General features: G+C 43.0%; 1 protein-coding gene and 1 long non-coding RNA gene across 2 annotated transcripts in view; one reads left to right on the plus strand and one right to left on the minus strand.

The window, feature by feature from the left end:
• The first annotated feature begins 1,983 nt into the window (after positions 1-1,983).
• Positions 1,984-2,488, plus strand: LOC145412138 (uncharacterized). Its single transcript, XR_013899536.1, has 3 exons — positions 1,984-2,091; positions 2,207-2,390; positions 2,437-2,488. It is a non-coding gene; the product is annotated as an uncharacterized LOC145412138 (long non-coding RNA).
• A 1,751-nt stretch (positions 2,489-4,239) lies between these two features.
• The window catches only part of GABA-B-R1 (gamma-aminobutyric acid type B receptor subunit 1), a 13,382-nt gene continuing 2,223 nt past the window's right edge, over positions 4,240-15,398 (minus strand). The window contains exons 5-20 of the mRNA XM_080281224.1: positions 15,358-15,398; positions 14,857-15,073; positions 13,932-14,080; positions 13,550-13,633; positions 13,112-13,282; positions 12,198-12,339; positions 11,292-11,442; positions 10,619-10,859; positions 9,943-10,147; positions 9,430-9,530; positions 8,914-9,069; positions 8,115-8,246; positions 7,013-7,187; positions 6,229-6,294; positions 4,935-5,067; positions 4,240-4,310 (exon numbers count right to left, since the gene is read on the minus strand). The exon at positions 15,358-15,398 is cut by the window's right edge and continues 130 nt beyond it. Of these exons, the coding sequence (XP_080137350.1) occupies positions 4,964-5,067; positions 6,229-6,294; positions 7,013-7,187; positions 8,115-8,246; positions 8,914-9,069; positions 9,430-9,530; positions 9,943-10,147; positions 10,619-10,859; positions 11,292-11,442; positions 12,198-12,339; positions 13,112-13,282; positions 13,550-13,633; positions 13,932-14,080; positions 14,857-15,073; positions 15,358-15,398 (2,135 nt within the window). The 3' untranslated portion in view covers positions 4,240-4,310; positions 4,935-4,963. The remainder of the gene's footprint in view (positions 4,311-4,934; positions 5,068-6,228; positions 6,295-7,012; positions 7,188-8,114; positions 8,247-8,913; positions 9,070-9,429; positions 9,531-9,942; positions 10,148-10,618; positions 10,860-11,291; positions 11,443-12,197; positions 12,340-13,111; positions 13,283-13,549; positions 13,634-13,931; positions 14,081-14,856; positions 15,074-15,357) is intronic.

The raw sequence follows: 15,398 nt of genomic DNA on the forward strand, positions 1-15,398 counted from the left end.
TTATTTTGCCTACTGGAGACTCCGTAACACATCTTCCTAAGTGGTTTATTTTGCATACACGAGATTCTTGGTACATCTTTTCCTAAGTGGTTCATTTTGCATACAAGAAGTGGTAGGGCATATCCTCTGCCAACAATAATACAGTTTAACTTTATAATACAAAATTTGGTGCCAGTTTATTATTGGGTCCTAAGGCAGAATTGACAACATTTGGTTAACCAGCCCCTTTGTGCTGAATATGTCTGGGTTGTTTTATTTCTTACGCTGACTGGTGATTTTATTTAGCCTTTGGGAGACATATCATAAGAGAGTGTTAATGGAGTTCTTTTCTTGCCCATTCATTGTTAGAAGTTTCCTAAGACACTAACTTCACGGTGATGATGTATTTTTCATAATATAATATTCTTGCTGCCTGGGATGCCTTCACATCCCTCAACTCCCTCACTGTCCCCCGAAAGGTGGATGGTGGACTCCCGAAGAAGGGGAGTTTCAGCTTTGGTCCACTGGGTTCTCATTTCAGTTGAACTTGTGATTACACCAGCAGCTACTACTACTGCTACTTTAAGACGATTACATTCAAGTCTGTATGTACTGTACTGTACTTTGTGTAGGCTGGCTCCTACAGAAGCAGTTGTACTTGTGGTCAACAGGTCTGCCTAGCCAGACAGACCAGGGTTTAGCAACAGCAGTAGCTCCAGTGCAGAATAAGATTCCCCATAAATAGAATAAATAAAGTTTAGAATATGTCATTTTAAACACGACGATTTTACTCGGGAAAGATTTCTAGTAATGAAAGAGTAAGAAAAAGTCTCCATTGACTCCCTTCACTGGTGAGGGATGCCTTCAAATGGTGACACTGATGTACTCTGGTGGCTCCACTGCCCAGTTATTCAAATGTTTCTTAGTCCACTCCATATCTTCCAATGCGAGGTAGTGTGAAAAATGAGTAATTTTGGCCTGCAGTCTGTCGGGTTTAGGTTCAGATGAATGTGCTGCTTTAAATACTAATACTGTAACTGCTATTAATAAGTGCAGTAATAATAATAATGATAAAAATGACAGTAATACAAGAAGTCTCCCCAAAGCTGAATAAAATCGTCCAGTCATAGCAAGAATGACATATAGTAAAACTCATTGTGCCAAAGGGGTCCAGTTGCGGACATAAATATTGATCCACTTCCATACGATAAATAACAAGATAGCAAGCGGTGAATTTTGAAACCCAGTGATTCGATTTTTGTAAACCCATAAGTGTTTTAGAATATTATATAAGACTTTCATATTTCTTGGCTTAAAAAAAGAGGAATAGATCGATATTATTGTCCATAAATATACAGTGATGAGCAAAAGTTAACTGAAATTCCCCTCTGTTCTTCCATATTTCCCACTTCTCACTAAACATATTATCTTTCACATACTCTTTTGTTGTGTGCTTCATCTTGCTGTACAAATGTAATCTAATGCCTTCCCCTGCATCAGCCATTAGTGAAATGTCAACTAACTTTTGCTCATGACTGTTTTACACACACACACACACACACATACACACACACACACACACACACACACACACACACACCATAGAAGAATATATGTACATTATTATTATTATTATTTTTTTTTTTTTTTTTTTGGCATTTTTTTGAGTGGTATCTGTTATGGTTACTTTTTATAGCGGTTTTTGTATCGCAGATCATTGTGCTAGCGAGGTCAGCCGGGGTTATCTGTATTAGCGAAGTCAATCCAGGTCAGGGGTCAGATATAAGGTCACATGTCAAGTATAACATAGAAGGTCATCCGAGTTAATGTGTCAAGTGTGAGGTCATTTAAGGTGTCAAGTGTGAGGTCATTTAAGGTGTCAAGTGTGAGGTCATTTAAGGTGTCAAGTGTGAGGTCATTGAAGGTTTCAAGTGTGAGGTCATTGAAGGTGTCAAGTGTGAGGTCATTGAAGGTTTCAAGTGTGAGGTCATTGAAGGTGTCAAGTGTGAGGTCATTTAAGGTGTCAAGTGTGAGGTCATTTAAGGGAGTGTCAAGTGTGAGGTCAGGTGTATTGTCAGTCTAGGCCATTCAAGGTAAAGTGTCAAGTGTGAGGTCATTCTAGTGTCAAGTATGAGGTCAGTCTAGTGTCAAATATGAGGTCAGTCAAGGAAGTTTCATGGTAAAGGGTCAAGTATGAGGTCAGTCAGGGTAAAGGGTCAAGTATGAGGTCAGTCAAGGTGAAGGGTCAAGTATGAGGTCAGTCAAGGTAAAGGGTCAAGTATGAGGTCAGTCAGGGTAAAGGGTCAAGTATGAGGTCAGTCAAGGTAAAGGGTCAAGTATGAGGTCAGTCAAGGTAAAGGGTCAAGTATGAGGTCAGTCAAGGTAAAGGGTCAAGTATGAGGTCAGTCAAGGTAAAGGGTCGTGTGAGGTCAGTCAAGGTAAAGGGTCAAGTATGAGGTCAGTCAGGGTGAAGGGTCAAGGATGAGGTCAGTCAAGGTAAAGGGTCAAGGATGAGGTCAGTCAGGGTCAAGGGTCAAGTATGAGGTCAGTCAAGGTAAAGGGTCAAGTATGAGGTCAGTCAAGGTAAAGGGTCAAGTATGAGGTCAGTCAAGGTAAAGGATCAAGTATGAGGTCAGTCAAGGTCAAGTGTGAAGTATGAAGGTCTTTTTTTTTATGTTTCCTCGTCATTGAGTCACCTGGCCGTTGCATGATAAAGAATAGTCATAATTATAGAGGAATGGATGATGGGGATGTGCCGTGTCTCAAATCCAGCTGTGTTGAGTCAGGTGTGTTGGGTGGATTAGGTGAGTCAGGTGTGTTGGGTGGATTAGGTGAGTCAGGTGTGTTGGGTGGGTTAGGTGAGTCAGGTGTGTTGGGTGGATTAGGTGAATCAGGTGTGTTGGGTGGATTAGGTGAGTCAGGTGTGCTGGGTGGATTAGGTGAGTCAGGTGTGTTGGGTGGATTAGGTGAGTCAGGTGTGTTGGGTGGATTAGGTGAGTCAGGTGTGTTGGGTGGATTAGGTGAGTCAGTATGGAAGGCTGGGTAGGTGAGTCAGGTGTGCTAGGTTGATTAGGTGAGTCAGGTGTGCTAGGTTGATTAGGTGAGTCAGGTGTGCTAGGTTGATTAGGTGAGTCAGGTGTGCTGGGTTGATTAGGTGAGTCAGGTGTGCTGGGTTGATTAGGTGAGTCAGGTGTGCTTGGTGGAATAGGTGAGTCAGGTGTGTTGGGTGGGTTAGGTGAGTCAGGTGTGCTAGGTTGATTAGGTGAGTCAGGTGTGCTGGGTGGATTAGGTGAGTCAGGTGTGCTGGGTGGATTAGGTGAGTCAGGTGTGCTGGGTGGATTAGGTGAGTCAGGTGTGCTGGGTTGATAGAGTCAGGTGTGGAGGGGTGATTAGGTGAGTCATGTTTGCTGGGTTGATTAGGTGAGTCAGGTGGTGAGAGGTGTCAGGTGTGTTGGGTGGATTAGGTGAGTCAGGTGTGGATCGGTGTCAGGTGTGGATTGGTGAGTCAGGTATGCTAGGTTGATTGGGTGAGTCAGGTGAGGGTAGGTAAGTAATTTGTAGAATGCTGGATAGGAATCAGATGCGTCTGGGACTGATTAGGTGAGTCAGGTGTGAACAGGTGAGTCAGTGTGGAGGGCAGGATGGGATTCAGGTATGTTGGCCTGATTAGCTGAGTCAGGTGGGTTAATTGAGTCAGGTGTGGATAGGCGTCAGGTGAGGTGGGCTGGAGCGACGCAGAGGTACTCCCAGGAGGTCAGGGCAGCTCTTAACACCATTCCAGTTTTGATTTAACCACGTCACTTTCCTCTGCATTAATTTCATCCATTCCTTTTGCCCCTATTTGTCAAGGTTTTATATATTTTTTCAGTAACTCTGTAAATCTCTCTCTCTTGTTTTGCTCTCACGTTTGTCTTGAGCTAATTGTCTTTCTCTTCTCTTTATCGCTGTCTTCTTGTGGTCACCCTTCTCTCTTCTCTTCCTGTCCTCTTCTGTCTTGTAATCTTTTTCTTGAACGTTCTGATCCATTTTCTTTATCGTCTTCCCGTCTTCTGCTTTCCTTCAACGTTCTCTCTCTCTCTCTCTCTCTCTCTCTCTCTCTCTCTCTCTCTCTCTCTCTCTCTCTCTCTCTCTCTCTCTCTCTCTCTCTCTCTCTCTCTCTCTCTCTCCTTGAAACACACACACACACACACACACACACACACACACACACACACACACACACACCTCTTCTCTTTCATGGGTCTCCTGTCTCCAATCCATTCTCTCTCTCTCTCTCTTCTTTGCACCCCATCTTCTCTATATCTCCAAGCTGCCTCAACTCATCCTTGGACCTGGTAAAGAGACGAAAGGTAGATTTGTGTGTGTGTGTGTGTGTGTGTGATGAAAAGCAATCAGTTAGTTTTGAATCTTCATTAACTGTGTGTGTGTGTGTGTGTGTGTGTGTGTGTGTGTGTGTGTGTGTGTGTGTGTGTGTGTGTGTGTGTGTGTGTGATGAAAAGCAGTCAGTCAGTTTTGAATCTTCATTACCTGTGTGTGTGTGTGTGTGTGTGTGTGTGTGTAATGGAAAGCAATCAGGCTGGAATCTCATTAACTCTCTAAAAACTCTCAGATCTTAGTCATGAGATTGTGATAGAATTAGTTAGGTTAGAATCCACTATTTACATACATTCTAGAAACTGTAGATGATCCAAGTGGAAATAATGGGTGAGGAAGAGACAGGTTAGAGAAAATAATGCTAGTTCTAACCTGTCTCTCTCACCTGTATCTCACCTGTCTCCCACCTGTCTCTCTCATTGTCTCCCCCACCTGTCTTTCACCTGTCTCTCAAACCTGTCTCTCTCGCCTGTCTCTCACCTGTCTCACTCAAACCTGTCTCTCCCACTCAGCATTTCCACATTCTAGCTCTTAGATCTTAGTTATGCATTAGATGAACTTACTTGACACGTATATCTCACCTTAAGGGGTACTAGACGAAGGTGACGCCCTACAGGTATGACTCCGAGATGCCAAAGTTGATTCTCGGATACACGGCGTCGTCTGCGGCCATAGAGGCGTCGGGAGAGTGAAGGCGTACGGCGGGGTGCGTACCTGAAGACGTAGAGGTGAAGAGAAATTGATAAAGGTGACGTTTCTCTCAGCAGACAGAAAAATAAATCCGTCTGTTTGTCTATATCACTCTGTCTGTCTGTCTTTCTGTCACACACACACACACACACACACACACACACACACACACACACACACACACACACACACACACACACACACACATACACACACACACACTGTAAGTCACATGTAAGTCATCACAGTCTTAAATACCATCTTAAGAAGCGGTGTAGAGCAGGTGAGATGGTGGCAGTGAGGAGGTGAGGAATCTCCCTAACACCTTTTCCTAAGTGATTTATCCTGTGTTGCTTATTACACATTACTGTCTCCTTCTGTGTTACTTAAATCCTTCCAATATCGCCATACTCTGCATAAATAAAGTACAAAAGGATATTAACCAGCCATATACAGAAATAAATCGCTTAGGAACAGGTGTTAGGGAGCTTCCTTGACGAGAATACTGTCCGATGTGCAAGTGCTCATTAAACTCAGGTGAAGTAATTAGTCTCAGGTGAGCTAATTAATCTCAGGTACACAGGTGAGTTCAATTATATCGTGAAACTTCCGTAGAATTTTTCGTTTTTAATTATTCGTGCGAGAGAGTAATTCTGGCAATATTTTTTTGGTGCAATTTGTTTATTATTATTATTATTATTATTATTATTATTATTATTATCAGTAGTAGTGGTAGTATTTTTTGATGCAAATTTGATGATGATGATGATGATTATATTATTATTATTATTATTATTATTATTTTGCATTTTTGAGTGGTTCCAATAGGCGCTACTTTCTCGTTCCTTGTTCCATTATAGATGCAAATTGTGGTGCAAGTTTTAATATCTATAGGAAGCCGTGTTCGTAAGTGTAAGTAGTGAATTTTTTTCTCTCTCTCTGGTGCATGTTGCGTGGTTCCAATAGGCGTTACTTGCACGTTCCTTGTTCGGGGTGCAAAGTGTCCGGATAATGGTGCAGATTGTTCGGATAATTGGTGCATATTGTTCGGATTATTGGTGCAAATTGTGGCGTTCATAAAATAGTGTAAGCAGTGAGTTTTTTTTCTTTGGTGCATGTTGCGTGGCTCGAATAGGCGTTACTTGCAGGCTCCTTGTTCCCTGTTCCTTGTTCCCTGCTACTTACTGCCATAATATATCTCCACACATGACCCAAGTAGCGGTGTGGTTGCTGAGTATGACCCCGGTGACCCTAGAGATAAGGTTGGGTCAGTAGGGTGATTAGAAGGAATGCTGAGGGTAAGATCCTAAACTTTTCTTATTGATACATACACGTATTATTTTAGAGGAGCGTGTGGAGGTACATGGAGAGACTGACAAATGAGGAAGTAAAGGAGAGTTGTGGCGTGGATGTGATAGGAAGCGTTAGGAGATGAAGGGTAGGTTAGTAGGGTGATTAGTGGGAAAGGTGTAGGTATGATTCTGAACTATTCTTATTGATACATACACGTACATATACTTACACGTGCATACATATCCACACACACACACACACACACACACACACACACACACACACACACACATCGTACATCATCCCCTCCCTTCACACCTTCCCCTCCCAGCCTCTCTCTTTCCTCCTCTCCTCTTCACCTCTCCCTCCCTTCTCCCCTTCACTTCCCTCTTCCTTCCCCCACCTTTCCCAGCCTCTCTTTCTCTCATTCATTCTCCCCTTTACCTCTCTCTTCCTCCCTTCCCTCCCTCCCTCCCTTCCCATTCTCTCATCCTCTCCCCTTTACTTCCCTTCCTCTCTCTCCTTCTCTCCCTCTTCCCTCCTTCCCATCCTAACCTAACCCACATCAATCTAACCCCATCTAACCTAACCTGACCCATTCACACGACCCAACTTAATGTGCTAATCTCTCTCTCTCTCTCTGTCTCTCACTTGACCTCATTTCACCTGTGCTAACCTTGTCTCGTCCTGGCCTGCAATGGAGGGTCAGCTGCTCCGGCCACGTGGTTCTCTGCTTGCTGTTGTTGCTGTTGTTGCTGCTGCTGTTGTTGCTGTTGCTGCTGTCTCTCCCTGTTCCTTATGGCCGCTCGCTCCTGTAGTTTCAGTTTTAGTAGGCGGATTTTCTCTTCTTTCTGTTGGAGAGTGGAGAGGGGTGTGACTCTCTCTCTCTCTCTCTCTCTCTCTCTCTCTACCCCAGGGGAGGGGGGTAAAGAATACTTCCCCAGTATCCCTGCTTGTCGTAAGAGGCGACTAAAAGGGGCCTGTTTGTCTCCAGTCTTTCTCTTCTTACTGTCCTCTTCTGCTTCTCTGTCCTCCCTCTCATATCCTCTTCTGTCCAACCGCTCTTACTCTCTTGTGTCCAACCTCTCTTACTCTCTTCTGTCCTACCTCTCTTACTCTCTTCTGTCCTACCTCTCAACTCTTCTGTCCTACCTCTCTTCCTCTCTTATGTCCCACCTTTCTTCCTCTCTTCTGTCCAACCTCTCTTACTCTCTTCTGTCCAACCTCTCTTACTCTCTTCTGTCCAACCTCTCTTACTCTCTTCTGTCCTACCTCTCAACTCTTCCTACCTTTCTTCCTCTCTTCTGTCCAACCTCTCTTACTCTCTTCTGTCCAACCTCTCTTACTTTCTTCTGTCGCACCTCTCATCTTGATATTTCCGTGTTCTTCCGGTCTTTATTTTCCCTCTACTCCTTCAGTGCCATATACCCTTATTGTGGCTGGCTGCAAAGTCTTCATTATTCCTTCCATCCCTTCATTTTAATCTAATATAGAGCTAAGTTACATTACATCAGATCAGTATAGGTTAGATCAGGGTAGGGTTATGTTAGGTTAAGTTAGATTGGGGTTGATTGAGGGGGTAGATTAAGTTATTGTCTCTCTTTCTAGACTTGGTTAGATTGTGAGACTAATATAGGTTAGTTTAGGTGGAGGTAGATTAAGTTAGATAGATTGCAACACCCACCTCTGCACTAAGCCCTTCTCTCTCTCTCTTTCTAGACTAGGTTAGTTTAAGTGAGGTTAGAATAAGTTAGATATATGTATACTGCGTCACTCACCTCAGCAATAAGCCTCTGCATGTCTTCGTTTTCCTTAAGTAGTTTTTGATATCTCTCTTCTTCCTCCTTACTCGGCGCCCCGTCACCTGTCGACTCCGAGCGCTCACCTGGATGACGTAACACCTCCACGATCTGACAGGTGTGGTATTGTTGGTGTTATTATTATTATTATTATTATTATTATTATTATTATTATTATGTGGAAGAAGTAGTAGTAGTTGTTGTTTTTGTTGTTGCTGTTATTATTATTATTATTATTATTATTATTATTATTATTATCATCAATCCTTTGGTATAAACACAAGGGGATACTTAACACTTTCTTCACAGTGATTTATCTCAAACTGTCAAGGCTTCAATTACCACCTTGGGTATAAAGACAAAAGCATACTTCTTATACATCTTAACATTTTCTCCACAGCGATTTATCCCATGCGGAGTATCAAGGGTGCACTCCTCACCTTGGGTATAAAGACGAAAGCATATTATCCTTAACATTTTCTCCATAGCGACTTATCCCATTCAGAGTATCAAGGGTGTACTTCTCACCTTGGGTATAAAGACGAAAGCATATTATACTTAACATTTTCTCCATAGCGACTTAAACCATTCAGAGTATCAAGGGTGCACTCCTCACCTTGGGTATAAAGACGAAAGCATATTATACTTAACATTTTCTCCATAGCGACTTATCCCATTCAGTCAAGGGTGTACTTCTCACCTTGGGTATAAAGACGAAAGCATATTATCCTTAACATTTTCTCCATAGCGACTTATCTATCATGGCTGCACTCCTCACCTTGGGTATGAACACAAGGGCCATGGATAGGAAGCAGCAGAAGACGATGGCTAGGCTGACGAAGGCGAAGGAGGCGTCTTGCTGGCTTGATATCACCAGCGTGACGGGGGCGGTGATCAGGCACAGAACCACCACGTTGTAGATGCTCATACCTACCTGTAAGTAGTGGTGGTGTGGTAGTAGGCGTTAGTAGTGGTGGTGGTGGTGGTGGTGGTGGTGGGGACAGGGATGGCGGGTGTGGGGGCTGGTAGTTAGGTAGAGTATAATTGACGATGTGAGATATATAACTGGTTTTCTTTGCTAGACTTTATTTGGAATACACTTGTAAAGGCCTCTAGTTACTTTTGCCTAGCCAGAGAGACTGATTGATTTACTGTATCTTATATCTTCATTTAGTATATTTGTGAAGCATCATAACCATTACTATCATCATCGCTATGTAACAGTCTTCTGGCTATAGATAGATAGATGGGTAAATAGATAATACGATGAAGATGGTAGTGCTGTGTTACTCACCAGTCTGGAGTCATTAATTTGCTTGAGTTTAATACTTCTTGTTTCATAGGCCAGGAAGAGTCCAAAGATTAACAGCAGTCCCTTGTACCCGTAGAGCACACCTGTGAGAGAGAGAGAGAGAGAGAGAGAGAGAGAGAGAGAGAGAGAGAGAGAGAGAGAGAGAGAGAGAGAGGTGGGTCATTAGTAGAGGTAGAGAAGAAAGATTACCATTTGTTTTAATTGACAGCATCAGGGTTATTAATATTGATAATTTGGTTTTGTTAAGTAATTACTGAATGGCCCTTCTATCTATACAGAGACATTTAGTTGTGTGTGTGTGTGTGTGTGTGTGTGTGTGTGTGTGTGTGTGTGTGTGTGTGTGTGTGTGTGTGTGTGTGTGTGTGTGTGTGTGTGTGACCTAGTATATGAGTATGTATATGCAAAACCCATTATAAAAAACAAACATAAGAGAGACAGACACAGACAGACGAAGACAGAGACAGACAGACAGACACAGACCCACTGTCCACTCACCCAGCCAAATAGTGTTATGTCTGCTCTCACAATGCTCCAGTTTCGGCTCAATCTTAATATCTTCTATTGTGTTCTTGGGCACCTCTAGGGGGAAAGACTCCAGGATCCTCTGCAGGGGATCCACGCCCTGCCACACGCTCAGTACTATCACGTCCACCACCACGAAGCTCCCTACCATCACGTACAGACGCCATGGTTCCTGTCGCTGTGATGAGAGAGGAGGGAAGGTGAATGGTTAGTACGTATTAGGAGTGTGTGGTTAGGTTAGGTTAGTGCGTTGGTTTGTGTGTGTAGATGGAGGTTTATGGTTGTGGTTAAACACACACACACACACACACACACACACACACACACACACACACACACACTATGGCTGTACAAAGGCATACTGTATACCGCATTCCCCACCCATACTTGTATTATAAGCCATTTTCATTCGTGTATTATATTTTAGTTGTGTAATTTATAGAGCATAAGTTTGTATATTAATTACTGTAAGTTTAGTGTCTTCATGTAGTAAATATTATTATAAACATTACTGATATAGTTCCACCTCTTCTCACAGTTGGTAATATTTCCGTCTTACCCACGTGGCCTTATTCCTAGCCTTATTTCCCCTCATCTTATTCCCAGCCTTATTTCCTCACACCTTATTCCCAGCCTTACATCTTCTCACCTTGTTCTCAATCTTGGTCTTGGTGGTCAGCCTGTGCACCCTCCATATCTTGGAAAACATGGCCCCGTAGGCGAGGGAGAAGCCCAGAGACAGGCACCAGGCCCTCAGACCACAGACGATGGGGAAATAATCCTCACTGACAAACTGACCATCCAGACCCAGCAGAAAGATGGAACACAGGCAGATGACGATGCCCACCAGGGTGATGTTGTTGCACGCTGGGTGCGAGAGCTGGATTAACCTGTGACAGGGAGGGAGGGGGGGAGTTAGAGAATATAAAGGGAGAGGGGAGACTTTGTATCCCCTTTTGAAAGTGGGGGGGCATCGTACCCCTTCGTGCCCAGCGGCGTGCCTGTGGAGGACCCTGGCGCCCCACCAGTCACACCCTTCCCCCATCGGCCGTCCATATCTAAAATGTCAGATTTTAACTGTGTGTACGATGTAGAGCCGTGCCCGCGACAATTGGCTACGCCACAGCGGAAAAGAGGGAAAGAGAGGAGAAGAAAGTAAGGAGAAGGGGGGACTACACATTGACTTAATTCCTCACAAGTAGCTTTTAAGTCAGAATTATAGTCAGAATGAAGGCCAGTATTATTATTATTATTATTATTATTCACATCTTACCTTCTGTGTCTGTGTATAAAGGTAATTATTATTATTATTCACATCTTACCTTCTGTGTCTGTGTATAAAGGTAAACAGTAGTAATAACAGCGCCCACACGGCTCCCACGCCACTGATGGTACACATTGATATGAATAAACCAAGCGACACCGTCCGCAGCTGCCTCTTCACTATGGTACGGTCTTGAGGTACCTTGCCGCCTGTGGGATAGATGGGTGAATAGGTAAACAGAGAGAGGGAGAGATGGATAGGGAGAGATAGTACACGAGGAGAGCGAGAAAGCGAGAGAGGAAGAGAGGGGGGAGGATTGAAACTGAAAGAGGGAGTAGTGAGAGGGGTGAGGGAGAAGAAAATGTCAGTATCTATCATATATAATTCATTATCAAAGTTATCTGTCACTCTGTTTATCTATCCATCTGTCTACTTATCTATCTCTCTGTCCATCTATCTGTCTACTCACCAATCCACTTCTCCCTATCAAACCAGGTCAGGTTATCCGTCTGCACTTCGAAGTATCCCAGTTATATCGGCCACTTACCAGCTGTTCCACCTATCCTTCAGTCTCTTTCTCTCTATCTACATTGTCTGTCTATCAGTCTACCTGTCTGTCTATCTATCTACTCACCAATCCACTTCTCCCTGTCAAACCAGGTCAGGTTATCCGTCTGCACATCGAAGTATCCCAGTTATATCGGCCACTTACCAGCTGTTCCACCTATCCTTCAGTCTCTTTCTTTCTATCTACATTGTTTGTCTATCAGTCTACCTGTCTGTCTATCTATCTACTCACCAATCCACTTCTCCCTGTCAAACCAGGTCAGGTTATCCGTCTGCACATCGAAGTATCCCAGTTATATCGGCCACTTACCAGCTGTTCCACCTATCCTTCAGTCTCTTTCTCTCTATCTACATTGTCTGTCTATCAGTCTACCTGTCTGTCTATCTATCTACTCACCAATCCACTTCTCCCTGTCAAACCAGGTCAGGTTATCCGTCTGCACATCGAAGTATCCCAGTTTGTTGTATCGGCCACTAACCATCTGCTCCACTTGTGTCCATGCAATTCTGTCTCCATCGTTACTGAAGGCCACGCGACCCTGTTAGCGGAAGAATTAACACTTTAGGATGATTTTAGACGTGTGTTTTGCCTTGATGTACCCCCCTAACACCTTTTCCTAAGCGATTTATTATGCTGATGACACCTTACTGTCCCCGTACCTAGACGTGTGTGTGTTGTCTTAATGCAGCTCCCTAACACCTTTTCCTAAGCGATTTATTATGCTCTCCTCGTTCATGTTGGAGAAGAATTAACACTTATGGGGGATTTTAGACGTGTGTGTGGTCTCCATGTAGCTCCCTAACACCTCTTCCTAAGCGATTTATTCTGCTGATGACACCTTACTGTCCTCGTTCATATTAGAAAATTCAACATCCCTAGATGCAATTTAAGACGATTCCAGACGTTTGTGTTGCCTTGTGGGAGCTCCGTAACACCTTTTCTTAAGCGATTTCGTCTCCTCATTACACCTTCCTTTCGATCATTGTACTTTGGAAGATTGTGTGAGATAATTACCTAGACTCTTAAGGCAATGCAAGGTAAATTCTCTGTAATGTAACCAAATATAACTAAAATCTGTTCAACTTAATCAACTTTGAAATATACTAACGGTTAATCTATTCAGCGTAATCCTCTTTTGTAATGTACTAACGGATCAACTTTCAAATGTAACTTCCAACCAATTTCTCTTCAACGTAGTCCTCTTCTGTAATGTACTAACGGATCAACTTTCAAATGTGACTTCCAACCAATTTCTCTTCAACGTAATCCTCTCGTAATGTACTAACGGTTCAACTTTCAAATGTACTTACGGACACGCCCAGGAACTGCGTGGCGTTCATGGCCTTATAAAGTTCGTCTGCAATTTCCTTGTTGGTGTAATTAAACTCTTCAATTGACCTGTTCACCGCTGCGAGTCGCTCCATCGTCTTGTTAAGCGCCAGGGCTACACTCCACACCGCGTCGTATGCAAGAGGCGCCTCCTGAAATGACAGCAACGAGTGAGAGTTAGTTTCTCTCCCTCTCTCTGAAACGACAAAAACAACATGGAGTTATCCTTTTCCTCCTCCTTTTTCCTTCCTCTGTCTGTCCTATTTGTCTGTCTGTCTATCTCTGTCTATATGTCTATCTATCTATCTGTCCACAGCTTGTAGGTATGAGACGCCTTCTGAATCAACAACAACGACAGGGACTTAGTTTCACCCCCCCCCTCATCTCTCTCTCTCTCTCTCTCTCTCTCTCCCCCTCACCTGGTAGCCAACAGGTGTGCTCTGGTTTTCATATCCGCTCTCGATTAGCGCTTGGTTTAGACGGAGACGAAATTCAGCTGCAGTCTGGAAAAAATTATTATTATTATTATTATTATTATTATTATTACTACTACTACTACTACTACTACTACTGCTACTACTATCACTCCTATTACTGCTGTTACTGTTACTGTTATTACTACTATTATTACTGTTACTTTTATTAATATTTCTATTATTATTATTATTATTATTATTATTGATAGTAGTAGTAGTAGTAGTAGTATTTCCAGTAAATGAAAAGGGTAAACGTGTGTGTAGTAAATGTTGGCAAGAGAGAGAGAGAGAGAGAGAGAGAGAGAGAGAAAGAGAGAGGACCCACCATTCCAGAGATCGTCTTCTCGTTGTCTTTATTCCACATCAGCGCCTCCGTAGTCAGGTGTCCCTCGGCCGCCTCCCTCATCTGTTCCTTGGTGCAGTTCAGGTTTTCCTCCTGAAGGTGATTCTCAAACCAGTTGTCCTCATACCACCCTGAAAGTATTATTATTATTATTATTATTATTATTATTAGTATTATTATTTTTACTATTATTATTATTATTATTATTATTGTTATCATTATTACTATTACCGCTGCTGCTGCTGCTACTACTACTACTACTACTACTACTACTATTATTATTATTATTATTATTATGACGTCTGAATTATTGAAGGGGGAGCTTCCTGTCTTTTTTTATGCATGGAAGAAGGAACCAAAGGCCAGAAACCCTTCCATGAAAAAAACATTAACAAAAGAGAGTCATTTTCCATTTCTAGCTAGTTAGGAAGAGAACTAAACTGATAGACCCATAGACAGATGGATGAATTAATTGGCACATTGACTAATTGCCTGATAGATACATAGAGAGAGAGGTATGCAACAGGTCAGCTCTGGAACTGTCTCCCTCTGTCTGTATTTCCTGCTTCCTATGATCTCCAGTCTTTCAAACGCAGTGTGTCCAGGCATCTCGAAATGAACGGAGCTTGAATTTGACTCTTTTGTATTGCTTTTGTTTTTTTCTTGGCAGGAACTGTTTTGCGGGCTCCTAGCCTTTGGTTCCTTCTTCCTCGCATAAAAAAAAAAAAAGATACATAGATAGATAGGCAGGTAGATAGAGTTAACCATTGAAGAACCACACATGACTCTTGCCACACAGGTTGTGTTTATAAATCTAACACAACACCCGCCTGGCCGCGTTGACGTAAAACAAACTAATGACCTGATAGATACATAGATTGATAGATAGGCAGGTAGACAGACTCACCAATAAAGAACCACACATGACTCTTGCCGTACAGGTTGTGTTTATAAATCTCACACAACACCCGCCTGGCCGCGTTGACGTAGAACAGACCCACGATGATCCTCGCATCCTGTCGCTTCAGATTTCTTACCGCGTCGGTCGGGTCGGTTAGAAAACTTTGTCGCGTCACGATTTCGATCTTGGCGTCCTTGCAGCGTAGTTCTAAATCCTCCACCGTCTGAAATATATAAATAAATTAATAGGTAAATAAATACATACATACATAAGTAAATAGTTTGTGTAATTTGAGATGCTTATGTGTTCAAAGGCCATCTTGTAGGTCTTCTTGATCTCCTCCCCCTCCCTCCCCCCTTTTTTATGAATCTCTCTCTCTCTCTCTCTCTCTCTCTCTCTCATTCCTTTCTTTTACCTTCTCCTTTCTCTTCCTGCACATTTCATTTGTCTACATGTCTGTCTGCCGTCTCTCTCTCTCTCTCTCTCTCTCTCTCTCTCTCCACTCACCGATATAAACACCTCCTCGGCCTGCTGCAGGATGGCCACTC

This window comes from Coenobita brevimanus, chromosome 11 (assembly GCF_032717465.1).
Source record: "Coenobita brevimanus isolate Jiangsu-jjx chromosome 11, ASM3271746v2, whole genome shotgun sequence".
NCBI lineage: Eukaryota > Metazoa > Arthropoda > Malacostraca > Decapoda > Coenobitidae > Coenobita > Coenobita brevimanus.